Here is a 14,752-nt window from a genome sequence, read left to right as displayed (position 1 = left end):
ATCAAAATCGGCCCTTGAACCCAGGAGCTATTATGTGTTTCTTTAAAACTGTGGCAGCATGAAACTTATATTTCCCAGGATTGTCCTGTGCTCAGTTTTAAGTCTTCAGTGTTGCTGCTCTGGAACGCACCATAAAACAAAACCAATTTTCTGTCATTCAGTATCTTCTCAGCCTTAAAACAAATCCAATCTTGGAACAACGTCTTATAAACCAGAAATTAAAACTGACATCCTGATTTCATGTGCCTCATGCAACCAAACTTCCTACAAAATCTAGTTGCAATGAAGATGGCTGTACAACTTAATCTGATAGGGTAAAAAGCTCTCAGTCAGCTGCCTGTGAGCTGTCTGCATCGCTGGATTTTGAGCACCTGCTGTGAAAGAGCAGTTTACAGGTTCAAAGGCGGCTTGCTCATATCGAGATGTTAAAATGAAAATAGTCTTTCACTTCAGACGGGGGTGGGAGGGGCGTCTTGAAGTGCTGCTGACTAAAACAAATGCCCTCCATACATATGATATATTTATGAAAGGAGTTTATGACTAACTACACAGTGGTACCTCTTTAGCTAATTTTTCAACCAAGAGATTGGCAGTGAATCCTTCTAACATGTGATTTTTGTTGTTGAAGCATGTTTTATGAATATATCAGTATATATGAGAAGGGTCAGGGACATTATCCTCTGTCAGATAATTACTTTTAAATGAGTACCCAGCAAAGGTTCCTGACCAAGCAGCGGTAAGTGACTAGTTTTCCCTCCTGACAGTGTTTGCTAGTTGCAGGGTAGTACCTATAAAGTAAAACAAAGGCTGCATTGGAGACGCATGATCCGCATTTCAACACTTCAGGAAAAGAAATGTCTGCTGCAGCATCAAATGTGAAATTACAGACAACACCGATGTAGAAATCATTCACTTGCCAGGGAAAAGGCAATGACTTTAAAAGGAAGGGTGCAGGGTTCATGGGTCCTAAATTGTAACAGTTTATGTTCAGTAAAGTAATATAAGACCTTTCATGTGCCTTTAATTACTTGCACACAGACAGTTAAGCAGCCCTAAGTGATGAGAATGAAACTTGGAATGTGGTTCTGATGGTGGATCAGTTGCATTGTGGGTTTTGTAGGTGGTTTCCCATCACTTTTGATTCTATCCTTATTATTAAATTATGTCTTTCAGATAAGTAAAACAAGTATAAACCCCTAACTTTCAAATTAAGGTGGCTATAATACTGAAAGTTTAGAGATGCTTTTCTGCAGACCTCGGTTGGAGTGAGTGGTTATTTGAGTTACTGTTTGTTTTTTTAACAGCCTGGCCATTCTCCTCTGACATCAACAAGGCATTTTCTCCCACAGAACTGCTAATCACTGGATATTTTCTCTTTTTCACACCATTCCCTGTAAACTCTAGATATGGCTGTGTGGGAAAATCCCAGTAGATCAGCAGTTTCTGAAACACTCAGACCAAAAACCATGTCACACTCAAAATCACTTAAATCACCTTTATTCTCCACTCCGATGCTCAGTTTGAACTTCAGCAGGTCATCTTGACCACGTCTACATGCCTAAATGCACTGAGTTGCAGCCATGTGACTGGCTGATTAGATATTTGCGATAATGAGCAGTTGAACAGATGTACCTAATAAAGTGGAAGTGAGTGTATATTAGCATTTTGTTTAGCAGATTCCCATAAAACTGAAAATTTGCACAAAATTATAATAGAAATCTGGTTGATGTTATGAAGTAACGATAACTGCACCAGATCCCCTAGATTATTTGGCACTTTACACTTTCTTCATTTTTCCTGCACTGCACTGTAGAAGCTGCATTGTCTATGTCACTTGACTGGCACTAAACTTTAAATACAGGTTTGGTTTTCTTTGTAGAAAGCTCATTGTGGAGCAACAAAATCTCCAAACAGGGATTTAATAGATGCTTGGTTGATAAGAATTTATCCCAAGGGATCTCTCATGCCACTGAATTATCATTTTATCATACTGTGTAGCTGTAACAAAAGGAGCCTGTGATTAATATTATATTTTTAACTCATTTTTTAATTAGGGTGAATTAAAATGTAATTAGAGTTAATGGTATTAATTATAGGAAATTATAGTTATCCCTCACCTTGCTGTAGACCCCTGAGAAACCCTCACAAGGTCCCTCTAACCTTACTTTGACAATCATTTCTTTAAACAATAAGCTTGCTGCAGCTTTTGGTAATAATTAGGTGACTTTCTTTAATCTGATTTATGCAAAGTTAACCTTCAAAAAAAGGATAAATGAGCTTCCCATTAAGACCTCATCGTCTAATTATCAGAATTTTGTTGTGGCAGGGTAATTAGCTTCATTCAAGGACTTTCAAAGTCTCCCCAGGGGGATTTTTTTTTTTTTTAATCAGATGTTATAGAAAAAAAGAATTTACAAAAACAGAGAAAAGCAAGTCACAGAAAGAAAAAAATGAAACTTTATTTGTATTTATACTTACCAACACTTTAAAATTAAAACCTATGTAATTACTCACAACTAATATAGATCTGCACATAGCAAATGAATCAATCAAAAATAGTTACGAAGTTCTATCACGTTTCCCCCAAAACTGCGATACACACAAAGAAAAGCTGAAAAAGAAAACAAACAAACAAACAAAAAAATACATGTCTAGTCATTCTTTTTTTCCCGCGCTGTTGCCACCACATGAAAAGTGGATAAAAAAAAAAAAAAAAAATTTAAAACAAGCTACACTGCTCTCCTGTATCTACGTTAATAATAAACTGAATAAATAATTGCACATTGCACCCTATTATTGCATTAGTTGCAGTTTGTTTCAAAGTCGCAGTATACTCAGGCATATACACAAATGTAAATACAATTTTCAAACACTGAGTAACACATGAATATTGATGTTATTGAAATCACACTGCCATCACTTACAAGTCAATATTCCTGCTTAGCAATCAAATTCATTAAACACAACAAGATTTAATTTGTCAAATGCATGCTCCGGCTGTGCAGTCATTGATTAGCCACATTTTAAGCAAACATTTCAACATGCACTGATAACTGTTTTATAAAAGCCACGATACCCTCGAGGATGTTCCTCACAGTTACAGCGTGTGGGTATTTCATAAAGATACCCTCTTAAGTATTAGCTAACTTTTCTTAAAAAAAAAAAGGAAAAAGAAAAGCAAATTTACTAAAAAAAAAACCAAAAAACCCATAATTTCAGCTTGTCCATTTGACAACAATTTCCATTAAAGTACAAGCTATGACAACTGAAAACAAAAAGAAACACAAATTCATAATTTCAATGCTATCACTACTACTTCAGTTAACATCAAAATGTAAGAATTATTGCAGAATTATCACTGACTATGCTTCCTTCAGTATATTGATACAGCATTTGGTCCATTTATATAATCACATTTATGTCATCTAAGCTCTTAAAAGTCATAGGGAAAGACATTCTTGGCAAATATGCTTATTTGTGTTCTTGCAGCTAAAAAGCTGGATGGGAAGTTAGCTGCCAGCACTCAGCTAACTTAGCTTAGCATGAAGGCTGGAAACAGCTAAAGGAGGCTTTTAGAGGTGCTTTTATGCTTTTTCTTACTTTTTCTCATATGTGCAATGCTATAAATTTTGATGTGGCCGTAGTTTCCCCAAGCCAAAAACCAAGGGTTCAGACTATTTGTTGATGCTTATTGCTACTTCTGTTACAACTGTCTTTAAAAATTGACAGCGTGGCCACAAATTACAGACTCTACCACTAACAGGCATTTGGCAGGCTTCCAAAAGGTGGCCAAACAGAAGAAGGTGGGCTTTTAAAGAGACAGAACGAACACTGCTTGCTTGTAATGAACAGTATTGAGGTTTTTGCAGCGATGTGACTGCTAATCATGTGATGTTAACTTGTCCGCCATTTTCAGATGTGTCATTCTGGGTCCGGTGAATACGGCCCCAGTCACACAACCCTAGAGAGTAGACCAGGGGTCGGCAACCTTTAACACTCAAAGAGACATTTGAACCTGGTTTCCACGGAAAAGCAAACACTGAGAGCCGCAAATACTACCAGAAGTAGCCACATATATATTGAGAAATGAAAATAAATAAATAAATAAAATGATTTTATTTTAATATTTCAAGATCACAGTAATGCTCCAATTTAGAACTACAATATGAAATGAACTGACAAAAATAAAACACACTTCAATTGGATACTTATAATTTACTTCCGGAAGCTGCACAGAGCCGCAGCTTAAGCCTGAAAGAGCCTCAGGTTGCCAACCCCTGGACTAGACCATAACCATCAGGCAACCACCAGTCACTAGGGAAAAATATGTATTCCCAGTTTTTGAAAACGTTCTTGTGATTGATTTGGTTGCTAGCAGATTGCCGCCATTGCCTTTAGCCTCTATAGAAGATGCTGACTTGTCTGCACTCACCAACTACTCTCTGAGTGGTAGTGAACCTGTCATTTGCTGATTCACCCTTTGCTCATTAGGATTCAACAAACCAGTGAGTTTGCAAACTATATCTTTTATTCTGCCTGTGGTTTCTAACTTAGGAAGAACTGCCGGAGAAGCTAGCCCAAACGAAATTAAAAAAATGGATCAAAAACATTAGCTTAGAGAAAGTTAGCTTAATTTAGTGTAAAGATTCAACAATTTTTAATTGAATGAATACGGTGTGGCATATAATTTAGAAGTCTTTACATGCCCTAACCGAACCAGGCTAGTTAGTGTTTATGTTAAGCTAGGTTAGCCAGCAGTTGCTTCGTATTTAGCATGTAGACATGTACTTTGTAAAACACAAAAATAAGCATATTTCCCCAAAAAACTTAACCCTAAACTGTAAAATTTCTCCTTTATGTAGGCTACTGCCAATAAAACAAAAGTATTGTAAATGCAGAAAGTTTCTGTGTTGGATGGCAGATAATGTGAGTTGACAATAACATTCAACAGCTGTTTGTTTGTGGCAATACTTAAAAGAGCTGAGCAGAAGCTCAGAAGTAAAGATGACCCAAAGCTGTCTAATATCTGTAGTGTATCCTCATGAGTAGAAGATACTGGGGGTGGCTGCATTACTGAATCGTACCAAATATCGCCCACACCTCCCTCTCATATTAAGTACAATACAACAAAACTAACTTAGCTTAATGTTCATGACCGATGAATGAAAAGTCATATCATAAAGTCACACCATAAATAAATACATGCTGGCTTTACTGGAAAAACAGCAAAGCAGGAATTGTCATCCAACCTGTCCTCTTTTTTTTTTTTTTTTAAACAAAAACAATTACGTTGCTGACACAGTCGCGACAATAAAAAGACATTCAAACCTAAAGCGTTAAAATCAAATCATGACAATGAAAAGAACATGACGAGATGAACAATCGTGAAAAAGAGACTGAGTGGTCACGTCCGCCCAGGCCCCGTGGGTTCCCCCCAATGAACCCCTGAACATTCCTTGGCCCAAAAAATACCATCCGGCTTTGTCCAAACGTCTAGGCCTCTGTGCCACTAAGATTCGGCTTCCTTCCTTGCACACTTTTTTTTTTAAACACTCCTGAAAGCTTCTACCAGAAGTTGAGCAATTTTTTTTTTTCTGAGACAAGGGAAGGAAGCCGAAAGGTTTGGACGCAACACTTGGTTTTTAAGTCCAACTAATCCTCCCTACATCAGAGGCAGTCCAGAGTAAAGTGTTGAGTAGTCTATTGCATGAGCGCCGCGTAGTTGACTAATGTGCTAAGTCACAAGAGTCCTCATACAAAACAAATACAGTAGAATAATAAGTTAGTAAACAATCATTTAAAATTTCAGTCAGTGTTTCAGCCACTGATTTTTCACTAATTTCCATTCATGCATCTATATACTAATAATCGGTGTTGATAGAAGGAGGCTGTATCGGAAAGTTTTTTGTCTGGGCAGGGAGTAGAACTAGACGTGAGTGGCCAAAAATGCTGAAAACAGTTTGTGGAAAAGAACAGGAGCACAAAGATATAATAATAACGTCTGAAGTACACGGAACAGACTTAATGAAATACGCAACGATACGACACTGAAAACATGCAATATAATGCAAATCTAGGAAATTAACATGAGAAAGGAGGCTCTAGGAGTGATACCATTGGCTTGAAAGGGTCATGTGATGCAGCAAAGAGTCATGGGTAGAGATTAGACAAAGATACAAATTAGGACAAAAGCAGAACGGTCCAATTTTCTGTTTTTTTTAAGAATATATTATCAAAATTTGATCATTTGGCTACATCCCACCACACACTCTGCCGATAGCATCACTGAGCAGCTGTTATATGCAAATAACTACGTTCTACAAAAAAGTTCAATCTTTTACTAGTACTTTTTTATACTTTTAAATGATGTTCTATGACGCAGCACTGACAGAGAGAAAGAGAAAGCAATAGATAGTGAGAAAAAGAAGAAAGAGTAACACAAGTTGTTCCTAATAAACATTCAACATGCTTCAACAGTTCTCTAAAAAATCTAAGCAACAGAGAATTTCTTTTTGTTATTCTTTTTCTTTTCTTTTTTTTAAATTTAATTTGGCTCTCTGAAACAAAAGCTAGCGCCCACCCCTCCCTGAAGTGCTTTGAACCAGGGTGGGAAGGTGGTCAGGGTTTTCAGAGAGCCAGAGCCAGAGTCCGAAGGGCTTCATCAGGGTTGTCTGCGGTAGTCAGTCATTGGAAAGGGCCAAACGGAGGAGCCAGTCAGGGATCTCAGGATGTGGTCATGGAAGATGGGTCAGTCCACATGGCCGCCACGTCTCTGAACCTAAAGGGGATGATGGGGGAGTCAGCACTAATTTTGTTTTCTCGTCCTCCTAAAAGTCTGCAGGGTTTCTACCCAATCATTTAGAAAAATGAATTGACTTTTGGTTTCTTATCTTCTTTGTGCATGTCAGATAAACCAGCTCAGAATAAAACCAACTTCCTTAAGAATGAGTTCTTGACAGCCACCCTTCCACTGAGAGCATTTCTGATGAGGCTACAGTGAACGTGATAGATCAGCTGAAGGTCCAGATGCATCTCTCAGGTCTTGTGTCAGGTCTTTCAGATACTGTTGCCAAGTTTTCCGCAAAGAGCTCTTTGGAAATCACCTTGTTGGTGCAAAAATACTAGTTTATGTCTGGCATTTTTCATATATTCAACTAAAAAAATGGGAACAAATGTGTTTTGGTGAGGTAACAAAGCACCTAAAAATACAATTTAACATTTGTTTTTTCTCAAGTTGTCTGTTATATGTAGATACAACACTGGTTCATCCCTTGAGTTAGCATTAAGTGGCTTAACAAAAACATTCCTTAGGTACAAGGACTAGACTGAAAATGAGTGAAAAATCAGCCAAGGGCTAAAGAAGAACTTTGAAAGACCTTCAGAGAGTCTGGAGAACTATTGCTCCAGACCCCTTTAAGAAATTACACGAAAATCTGGCTCCTTGGAAGCAAAATATCAGGAAATGAGGGGTAGCTCAAGACTGTATTTCCATTACTGTCTATATATGTAGTGTTTTGGTAAAACACCAAAAACTCTTAATGTGAGGCTAGATGGCAAAGCACTGACTGAAAAGCAATGAAAAAAGAATAAAATAAATAAATAACACAAGCTCGTTAAGAGAAGAAAAAAGTGCTTTTGCAAAATCTTGACAAAGTGAGAACAGCTAATTAGGCACTAATTCAAAAGATATGATCCATGTTCACAAGGAGCAGGTTTTTCACATTTTTCCCTTTGTTTGGCCCATTTTAACACTCTGACCTTGCGTTGATGAGGTACTGGGCCAGGCTGATGTTGGCGGGGGTCCCTGTGATGGTGATCTGGCGCTCCGATGACCCTTCCATGGCGTTAGCGATTTTGATCTGCGCCCCAGACATCTGACGGATCTCGTTGATTTTGGTTCCCTGGCGTCCGATTATGCAGCCTATTAGCTGGGAAGAAAAGAGGACGGGACATGGCTAAAGCACATGAAAGAGACATTTGATGGATTCTCTGTGGTGCGTGTGAGTACTGGCCAGTCTTTGTCAGCCTTTCAACTATAACTTAGATGCTCCTTATTTAGGTCCAACAAGTCATTTCCATTAAGGACACCCACTCTGCAAAGCCAACTGCCTTCGGCTGCACTTTGTCTCTGATTGTTGCAGCTGAGCTGCTGTCACATTGTGTAGCTGGAAACTTCAGCAGGAAGCCATGTGAAAAGATGATAAAAACGAGCACATTTGGGACTTTGTGCTTTGATAAGAGTTAGCCTTCAACCAGTTTAATGCAAATTTTCTGTTGTTTTATTTAGCCCATCTTGAGCACAACAGGGAGGGTGAAAATAGCAGAAAATTGCCACAGATTACCCAAACTGCTGAATAAGTGTGACTGAAGAAGACAACAGTGTTTCTGCAACAGTGTTCACAATATTGAATTTTAATGCTTTAGTTGCTGAAGGCAAAATGAAGCCTGATAATGGATAAACTGATTCTCCGTCAGGTTGAGAATGAAAAATGTCTCATTTCAAACCACTCTTGTTTGCAAATTTTCGTTAAACCCTGTCAGGGAAAATATGAAAGTGACAAATGGTGAATGAAAATGCATTGTTGGGTGTTCTGCACATCATGACAAATGTACTCACATCATTGGGAATGGTGAGTTCATGAGTACTGGCCTGGTTACTGGCATCCAGACCTGCTGCTGAAAACAGGAAGCAGACAGAAACAGAGGAGGAAAGGGAAAGGACATAAAGTAGAGTTTGGCACGTTGAGGAAGCGAAGTGCAACGATCTACTAAAGAATACTATACTATTTATGAACCAGCAGCAAGTGTATGTCGCTGGAAGTGTGACTCACGCCTATGCAGAGCCTATACAATATACAAGTTCGAGTTCTACTTTTTGAAGAAAAAAAAAATCCAAGGCAACTGCAATTCTATACAATAAGGATACTAAGGGAAAAATAAAAACAAAACAACAAACAAAAACAAAAGAAGCCTCAACATCAACAAGAGCAGACCACCAGCAGGCCATGTCAATGGCAGTGCACCACAGAGACCATTAGGAGGAGAACGACGAGAAGAAGAAAAAGAGAAAGGACAGAGACAGGAAAAGAAGAGAGAGAGAAATAAAGGAGGAAGAGAATGTGTTCGTCTCTACAGGTAAAAACGAGAGAAGGATCTTTGGTGAAGAGGGTCATTGTGTAGGTGGGTACGTACCGGGGAAGGCAGGGGTGGTCTGTCCGAGGGGGGTAAAGGGGGTTTGCTGCATAGCCAACTGGTGGAGCTTGCTCAACTGCTGAGGGGGGGAGGAGGAGGACAGCAGAGCTATGAGGTCATCGTTAAAAACGCACTCCGACGTATGCACGCACACGCACACGCACACCAGATACATACACGCACGCACAAAGGTCAGTCCGAAATGCTACAAGAGTAAAGAGAGGATCTGAGGAGAAGTAACAACACTGACAGGTGAAGGACAAAGATAGAGAGAAGAGAGAAAGAGAGACAGAAGAAGAGAAGAACCTCATGAAGGACTTGGCCTGAGATTGGGGCATTTGGGACTCCTGCGTCATAGTTACTATTGCTACACCTGGAAGATTCGGCGTTGGAACTGCAGTTTACAGAATGAAATGTAAATGTGCTGTTCTGGACTGAAATGATGCAGTTCTGGAACAGAACTCTGCAGACAGAGTAAAAGTAACCTCTAGAAAAAGATATCTGCACATGTTCACATTCAAAATCTGTTGGGGATAATCGTCTTCTTGGGATGCCCACTTTGCAACCTGTCTCTGACATTCCCCGTTATATGGAACTTGGCATTCAATTTGGAGATGGCACTAGGGCTCACTCCAAATAAGTCTGCAACTTGGTTTTTGCAGAACACCAGACTGAAGTTGCCCTATGGCACGGCCCCCATCCAGATCAGTCAAATGTGGCACGCTTGGAGCAGACACCAACTGACTGCTGTAGCAGGGTCCATACTCACAGGTGCTGTGAGTGTAATGCCAATCATGCAACTGATTTTCAGCACCTGGGTTGTCAGAAATGCAAAAAAAGAAGAAGAAGAAGAAAGCCAATAGCAGAATAAGCTGATTGTTATTGGCAGAGTACTCACAAATGCAATTTCCTTTATAATTTAAGGGAAAATAAACAGGCTTTCAAATGGTGTAAGATTTACTGCCAAGCAACATTGTTACAACAAAGAAATGATCAACCAAGCATAAAGTTTTAGATGTAGCTAGTAAATTAATGCGAATCAAAACTAGCTCAACTCAAGCTTACTTTGTGTGCTTTAAGTTAAGAATTGTTACTCTGGTTAGTGATTGTGTCATTTCCTTCTAATTTTATGTTTGGCTGATCATGTTACATTTTCCAAGAGTTGTACCTTTACCCTATGAACGTTCACCCCCAACCAGTTGCAGCAGATGGCTGCCCCTCCCTGAGCCTGAATCTGCCAGAGGTTTCTTCCTGTTAAAATGGAGTTTTTCCACCCCAGTGTCACCAACTGCTTGCTCATAGGGGATCATCTGATTGTTGGGATTTCTTTCTAATACTGTAGGATCTTTACATTATGACATAAAGCACCTTGAGGCAACTGTTGTTGTGAACTGACATGATATAAATACTGCTGATTGTTTTAAAGGTTTTTAACAATTCACTAAGTTGGGCTAGTCTATGATTTATTTGCAGTTGCTAGGTAAGGTTGCTTCTCTTTCACCAAATGATTCTGAATGATGTCTTTAGTTTTTATGTATTCTTCAGGACTTGAGGGCATAAACTTTCTTTAATTCAAATTTGAGCTGAGTCAAGTACTAAGAGTTTTAAAACCTTTTTGTATTCAAGGTCATCTCCACCATCTTAAATTGGCCACCAAAGGAGTCATTTTAATCCATGAAAATACCCGATTTGGGGGATTCTTACTCTTCCCTTTCTCCTTCTTCCTCTTGCGCTTCTTTGAACATGCCAACAAAGGAAAGTTTTCAAAATGTTCCTACTTGGCTGTGTTATAAAAATAAATTAAATGGATTATTATATAAGAAATGCTGTGGAGGTAAGAAGTCTCTAAAAACCTGTAAAAGTCCATCAAGAACTTCAAGGCAAATCTGATAACTTCTTCAGGCCAAGTCCCATGAGGTTTAATGCCAAACAGAGGGTGAGGAGGCAAGAATCAGAAAAGTTAGAACATATAGGAATTACATATCAGAATAAAAGCTGTATTAATATTAACAATTAATATTAATAAGGGTGGAAAGAAAGTAAGAACGTCTGGATGCAGCGAGACAGAATTATAGAGGGTGCAAAGTTCGACTGCCTCGTGGGGTTAGAACTCACATCTGGATGTGGGATGGCGTACTGTCCTTGAATGGTATACGCCTGCAAACACAAGGACAAGAACTTATTGTTATCATGTCACACTGACAGAACAAGAGTACAGAAATACTGTCATGTATAAAAATCAGCTTTGAAAAGGCAAAACAACAAAAATGGACCAAAACAAAATATAAATCAAGAGAAAGGAACTACTGACATTTCTACAGCTCAAGCACAACATAGACTTAAATGTTTTTTTATATATATTTATATATATGAGTCATGTTACATGTAAGTCATGCATTATAGATTCCCTGTCAAGTTCTCCTACAATTCATCAATCAGATCCAGTTGAACTAAATCAAAAAGGGACAAATCAGACAGCAGGAAGGTAACTAGGAGGGTGTGGAGGAAGCCAGAGGAGCGACCCTGAGAGGAGTAAGGTGTCGTGTCCTATTGGACGTGTGGTTTATAGGAGCCACAGAGGTCAGAACTGAGCAAAATTGAATTTTATCCCACAGGACAGCAAGCTTAGGTACACTGTAAGCAGAATAAAAACACACCGAGTCTATGCCTTCTGGTTTAGATGTCTTACTGCCTTTCTCAATAAAGTCCTGTATAAAATCTAAAAAAAACAAACAAAAAAAAAATAGCCATAGAAGCCTTTACTGAGAGTCCAACCAGCAACTCTCCTGTATATCACTAATGTATAACCTTTGCATCTTAGCTAATAGTAGTGAAAGTGATTAATCAATTAGCTAATCAACAGTAACTTCATCTGCAACTATTTGAACAACTGATATATTGAATAAAAAAAAAAAATCTCCCTACACACCGCTCACACAGTTCCTTTTCAGACATGTTTGGTAATTTTTTTCCACCATTAAAAGTACTTGAGTGGAAATATTGACTCTTTTGACTCAAACACACCTGAATTTGTAGATTCATAGATTAGTCAACCAGCAGTAATTTGCACAGGTGATTGTGCAAAACTTTTTCAGATATAAATATTGATGAGTAATAGGAATTTTTCTTAATCTTTTAGTGACCAAACCACCAACCAAGGGTGCTGGTTTAGCTCATAGTGTTGAGCAAGTGACCCATATGCAGTAATGCTCTTACAGAGCCAAAGGTTTGAATTTGCCCCAGGCCATTTGCTGGGTGTCCTGTCATAGTAAAGGGTAGAAAGCCCCCAACCCACTGATCAGCAGAGCTGCAAAGGTGAATATACATAGTCTAAAATGAGCCCCAGTTGCTTGGAGATAGAGGAAAAGTAAGGCCTATTTAACAGGAACCTGTCCTGGTTTCCTCTGTTATGTAGCATCTCTTGCTCTATATAAAAATAGTAGCTATTCATATTAAATATGGCCAAAACATCAAATAATGAGGTCAGTTTATATACAGTGCTCAACACATGTATTAGACCACCACCCAATGTAATGTTTGTGCCACAGCTGCCCTAAATGTTTTATGTTTCTATAATGTTTAATCCACCAGTATGCACAAGCTCTTTAATCAAAAATGTTATTTTAATTTAAAAATATGAAATATTTTATAATTAAATACATATTTTTGTTGTCTCTCTCTCTGTTTTTTTTTTTTTTTTTTTACGACAGGTGGTCAAATAAATTTCTTAACCACTGTGCAAGTAATACCCGTGAGCCACAAAGCACATTTTTGACTGCTCTAAATACTTGGTTTCTGTAGCTCTGCCTCCTCGCACAGAGGCCCAACCCACTTGCTGTTAATGAGGGGCGGCCAATCAGAAGACAACTGGCTTGAATGGTGGGTTTCTTTAAAAGGAGAAGAGCTAAAACAACTTGTTTCAGAGAGGCTCCACTATGTCCCAGTATTAGATAAATAGGGATTATTATTGACTGTGAATCATGTAAAGCTACTCTAATGCAGTTGGAAGTGATCAAAATAGGTACTCTTTAAGATATAATTAATAGAAGCTGCTGCTTGGTTTTTATCACAGACCTTAATCCTAATCTTGTCATACTAACCCCGTCCACTAGTTGTCCCCATCAAGCTTCCCTTCCTCTGCAGACTACCTGATTTAGCAACACACCTTCTATGTTGCTATTAGCTCCTTCACTCCATGTGTCTGCTTACCTCTGAAGTAAAATTACTGAAGTGCACTTGTATATTTTGCCTGCTTTAAGTTCTAAACTAAGAAAGAGCTGTGTTTTCAAAACCAATCAGTTTGTTTTTTTGTTTTTTGTTTTTTTCTGTAAATCACTGTCCCTTTTCGGTTGTTTTAGGCTTTAGAGCAAGTTTGTTTTCACCAAAGTTCAAGCTTAACTTTTGTTTCTCCTGATTTTCTTTTAGATTTTTAAGCAGAATATTTTCAGTGGGAAGCACCAGGATCTTTTCCCTACCTCAGTTTTCACCAATTAAAAGGTAAGTCCTCTGACTCAGATAAGCCGAGTCCAGATTCTCTGAATGCCATTGATCTCAGTTCTGGTTCGAGTGGCTGGGGGTGATGGATGACAGTAAAAAAAAAGCAGTGAGGGTTTCATGCTAGTCGGGAAGGGCAGGGGGCTTGGTGAGGGGAGTGAGGACGGGAGGAAAAGTGAGTAAAACCTGGTGCGACACTAACAGGCAGTGGCTGGTGCTGCAGTAAGAGGCTGAGGTTGGCTGTGGACGCCCCCAGTGGGTCTGCTCTTACCTGGCCACCTGAAAAAATGACAGGGGTGGAGGCAGGCTTGGGGCGGTAGGGGATGGTGGCACCTTTCGGTGGGGACTGAGGAGAGCAAAGGAGGAGAGAGTGGGGGGAAGAAGAAGAAGGGGTGGGATGTGGAGAAAGTGTTAGAACGGGAAGAAAGAAAATAATAGAGAGAGAGAAAGAAAGAAGTTGCATAAAGTGAGACCAGAAGGGACAGTGCCTTAGGGAAGACAACCTGTGGACACTCACACAAAAGTGCTCTTCACTGTGCGTTCATGCCAACATTAAATGTCCAAATCGTGGTTCAGTGCACAACTAAACTTGGATTTACCTGGAACACCACTTTCAACTGGATAATGATGACTTAACATACTGTTATTGAAAGTTTTTGTTGAACTCTAGAGACTTACAGTCATGTCACAAATGTCCTAGTATCCATGGCTGGTGCCATCATGAAGGCCCAATGGAGAACTGGCTGTGCAGATAGTTCAAATTAATGGCGCAAGAAAAAGAGAGACACCTAAATACTGTGTAGCCCTTTGATCCAGAGAATTATTCTAAATTTGACACGGGATTACAAAAAGGTAACAATAGTTTCACCAACAGAGCAGGGAAAGTATTCACCTCACGCTTCGATCTTTTGGGTGACTTTTAGTTACTGACACTTGAGGCTTTAGTGATGTTTTTGCTGTTCACTCGGTATGCCCATCACTTAATTATCACTAATTAATTATCACTATTGAAATGGTTAAAAAACAAAAACAAAAAGAAAAGAAAAACAAAAAAGGCAGAGTTACA

At 38.9% G+C, this 14,752-nt stretch overlaps 1 protein-coding gene across 5 annotated transcripts in view; it reads right to left on the bottom strand.

Moving 5' to 3' along the window:
- Nucleotides 1–2,434: 2,434 nt before the first annotated feature.
- LOC115794280 (poly(rC)-binding protein 3-like) overlaps nucleotides 2,435–14,752 on the bottom strand; it is a 28,551-nt gene continuing 16,233 nt past the window's right edge. For 2 of the 5 annotated variants that reach the window (XM_030749701.1, XM_030749692.1), the window contains exons 8-13: nucleotides 13,889–14,032; nucleotides 11,308–11,349; nucleotides 9,193–9,271; nucleotides 8,618–8,676; nucleotides 7,759–7,928; nucleotides 2,435–6,778 (exon numbers count right to left, since the gene is read on the bottom strand). In XM_030749701.1, coding sequence (XP_030605561.1) covers nucleotides 6,724–6,778; nucleotides 7,759–7,928; nucleotides 8,618–8,676; nucleotides 9,193–9,271; nucleotides 11,308–11,349; nucleotides 13,889–14,032 — 549 coding nt within the window. In that variant the 3' untranslated portion in view covers nucleotides 2,435–6,723. The remainder of the gene's footprint in view (nucleotides 6,779–7,758; nucleotides 7,929–8,617; nucleotides 8,677–9,192; nucleotides 9,272–11,307; nucleotides 11,350–13,888; nucleotides 14,033–14,752) is intronic. The other 3 variants (XM_030749717.1, XM_030749709.1, XM_030749724.1) reach the window with 3 other exon arrangements.

Source organism: Archocentrus centrarchus, chromosome 2, assembly GCF_007364275.1.
Source record: "Archocentrus centrarchus isolate MPI-CPG fArcCen1 chromosome 2, fArcCen1, whole genome shotgun sequence".
Classification (NCBI taxonomy): Eukaryota; Metazoa; Chordata; class Actinopteri; order Cichliformes; family Cichlidae; genus Archocentrus; species Archocentrus centrarchus.
Note: the sequence above shows the minus strand (reverse complement) of the source record. Positions and strands in the feature narration are given on the sequence as shown.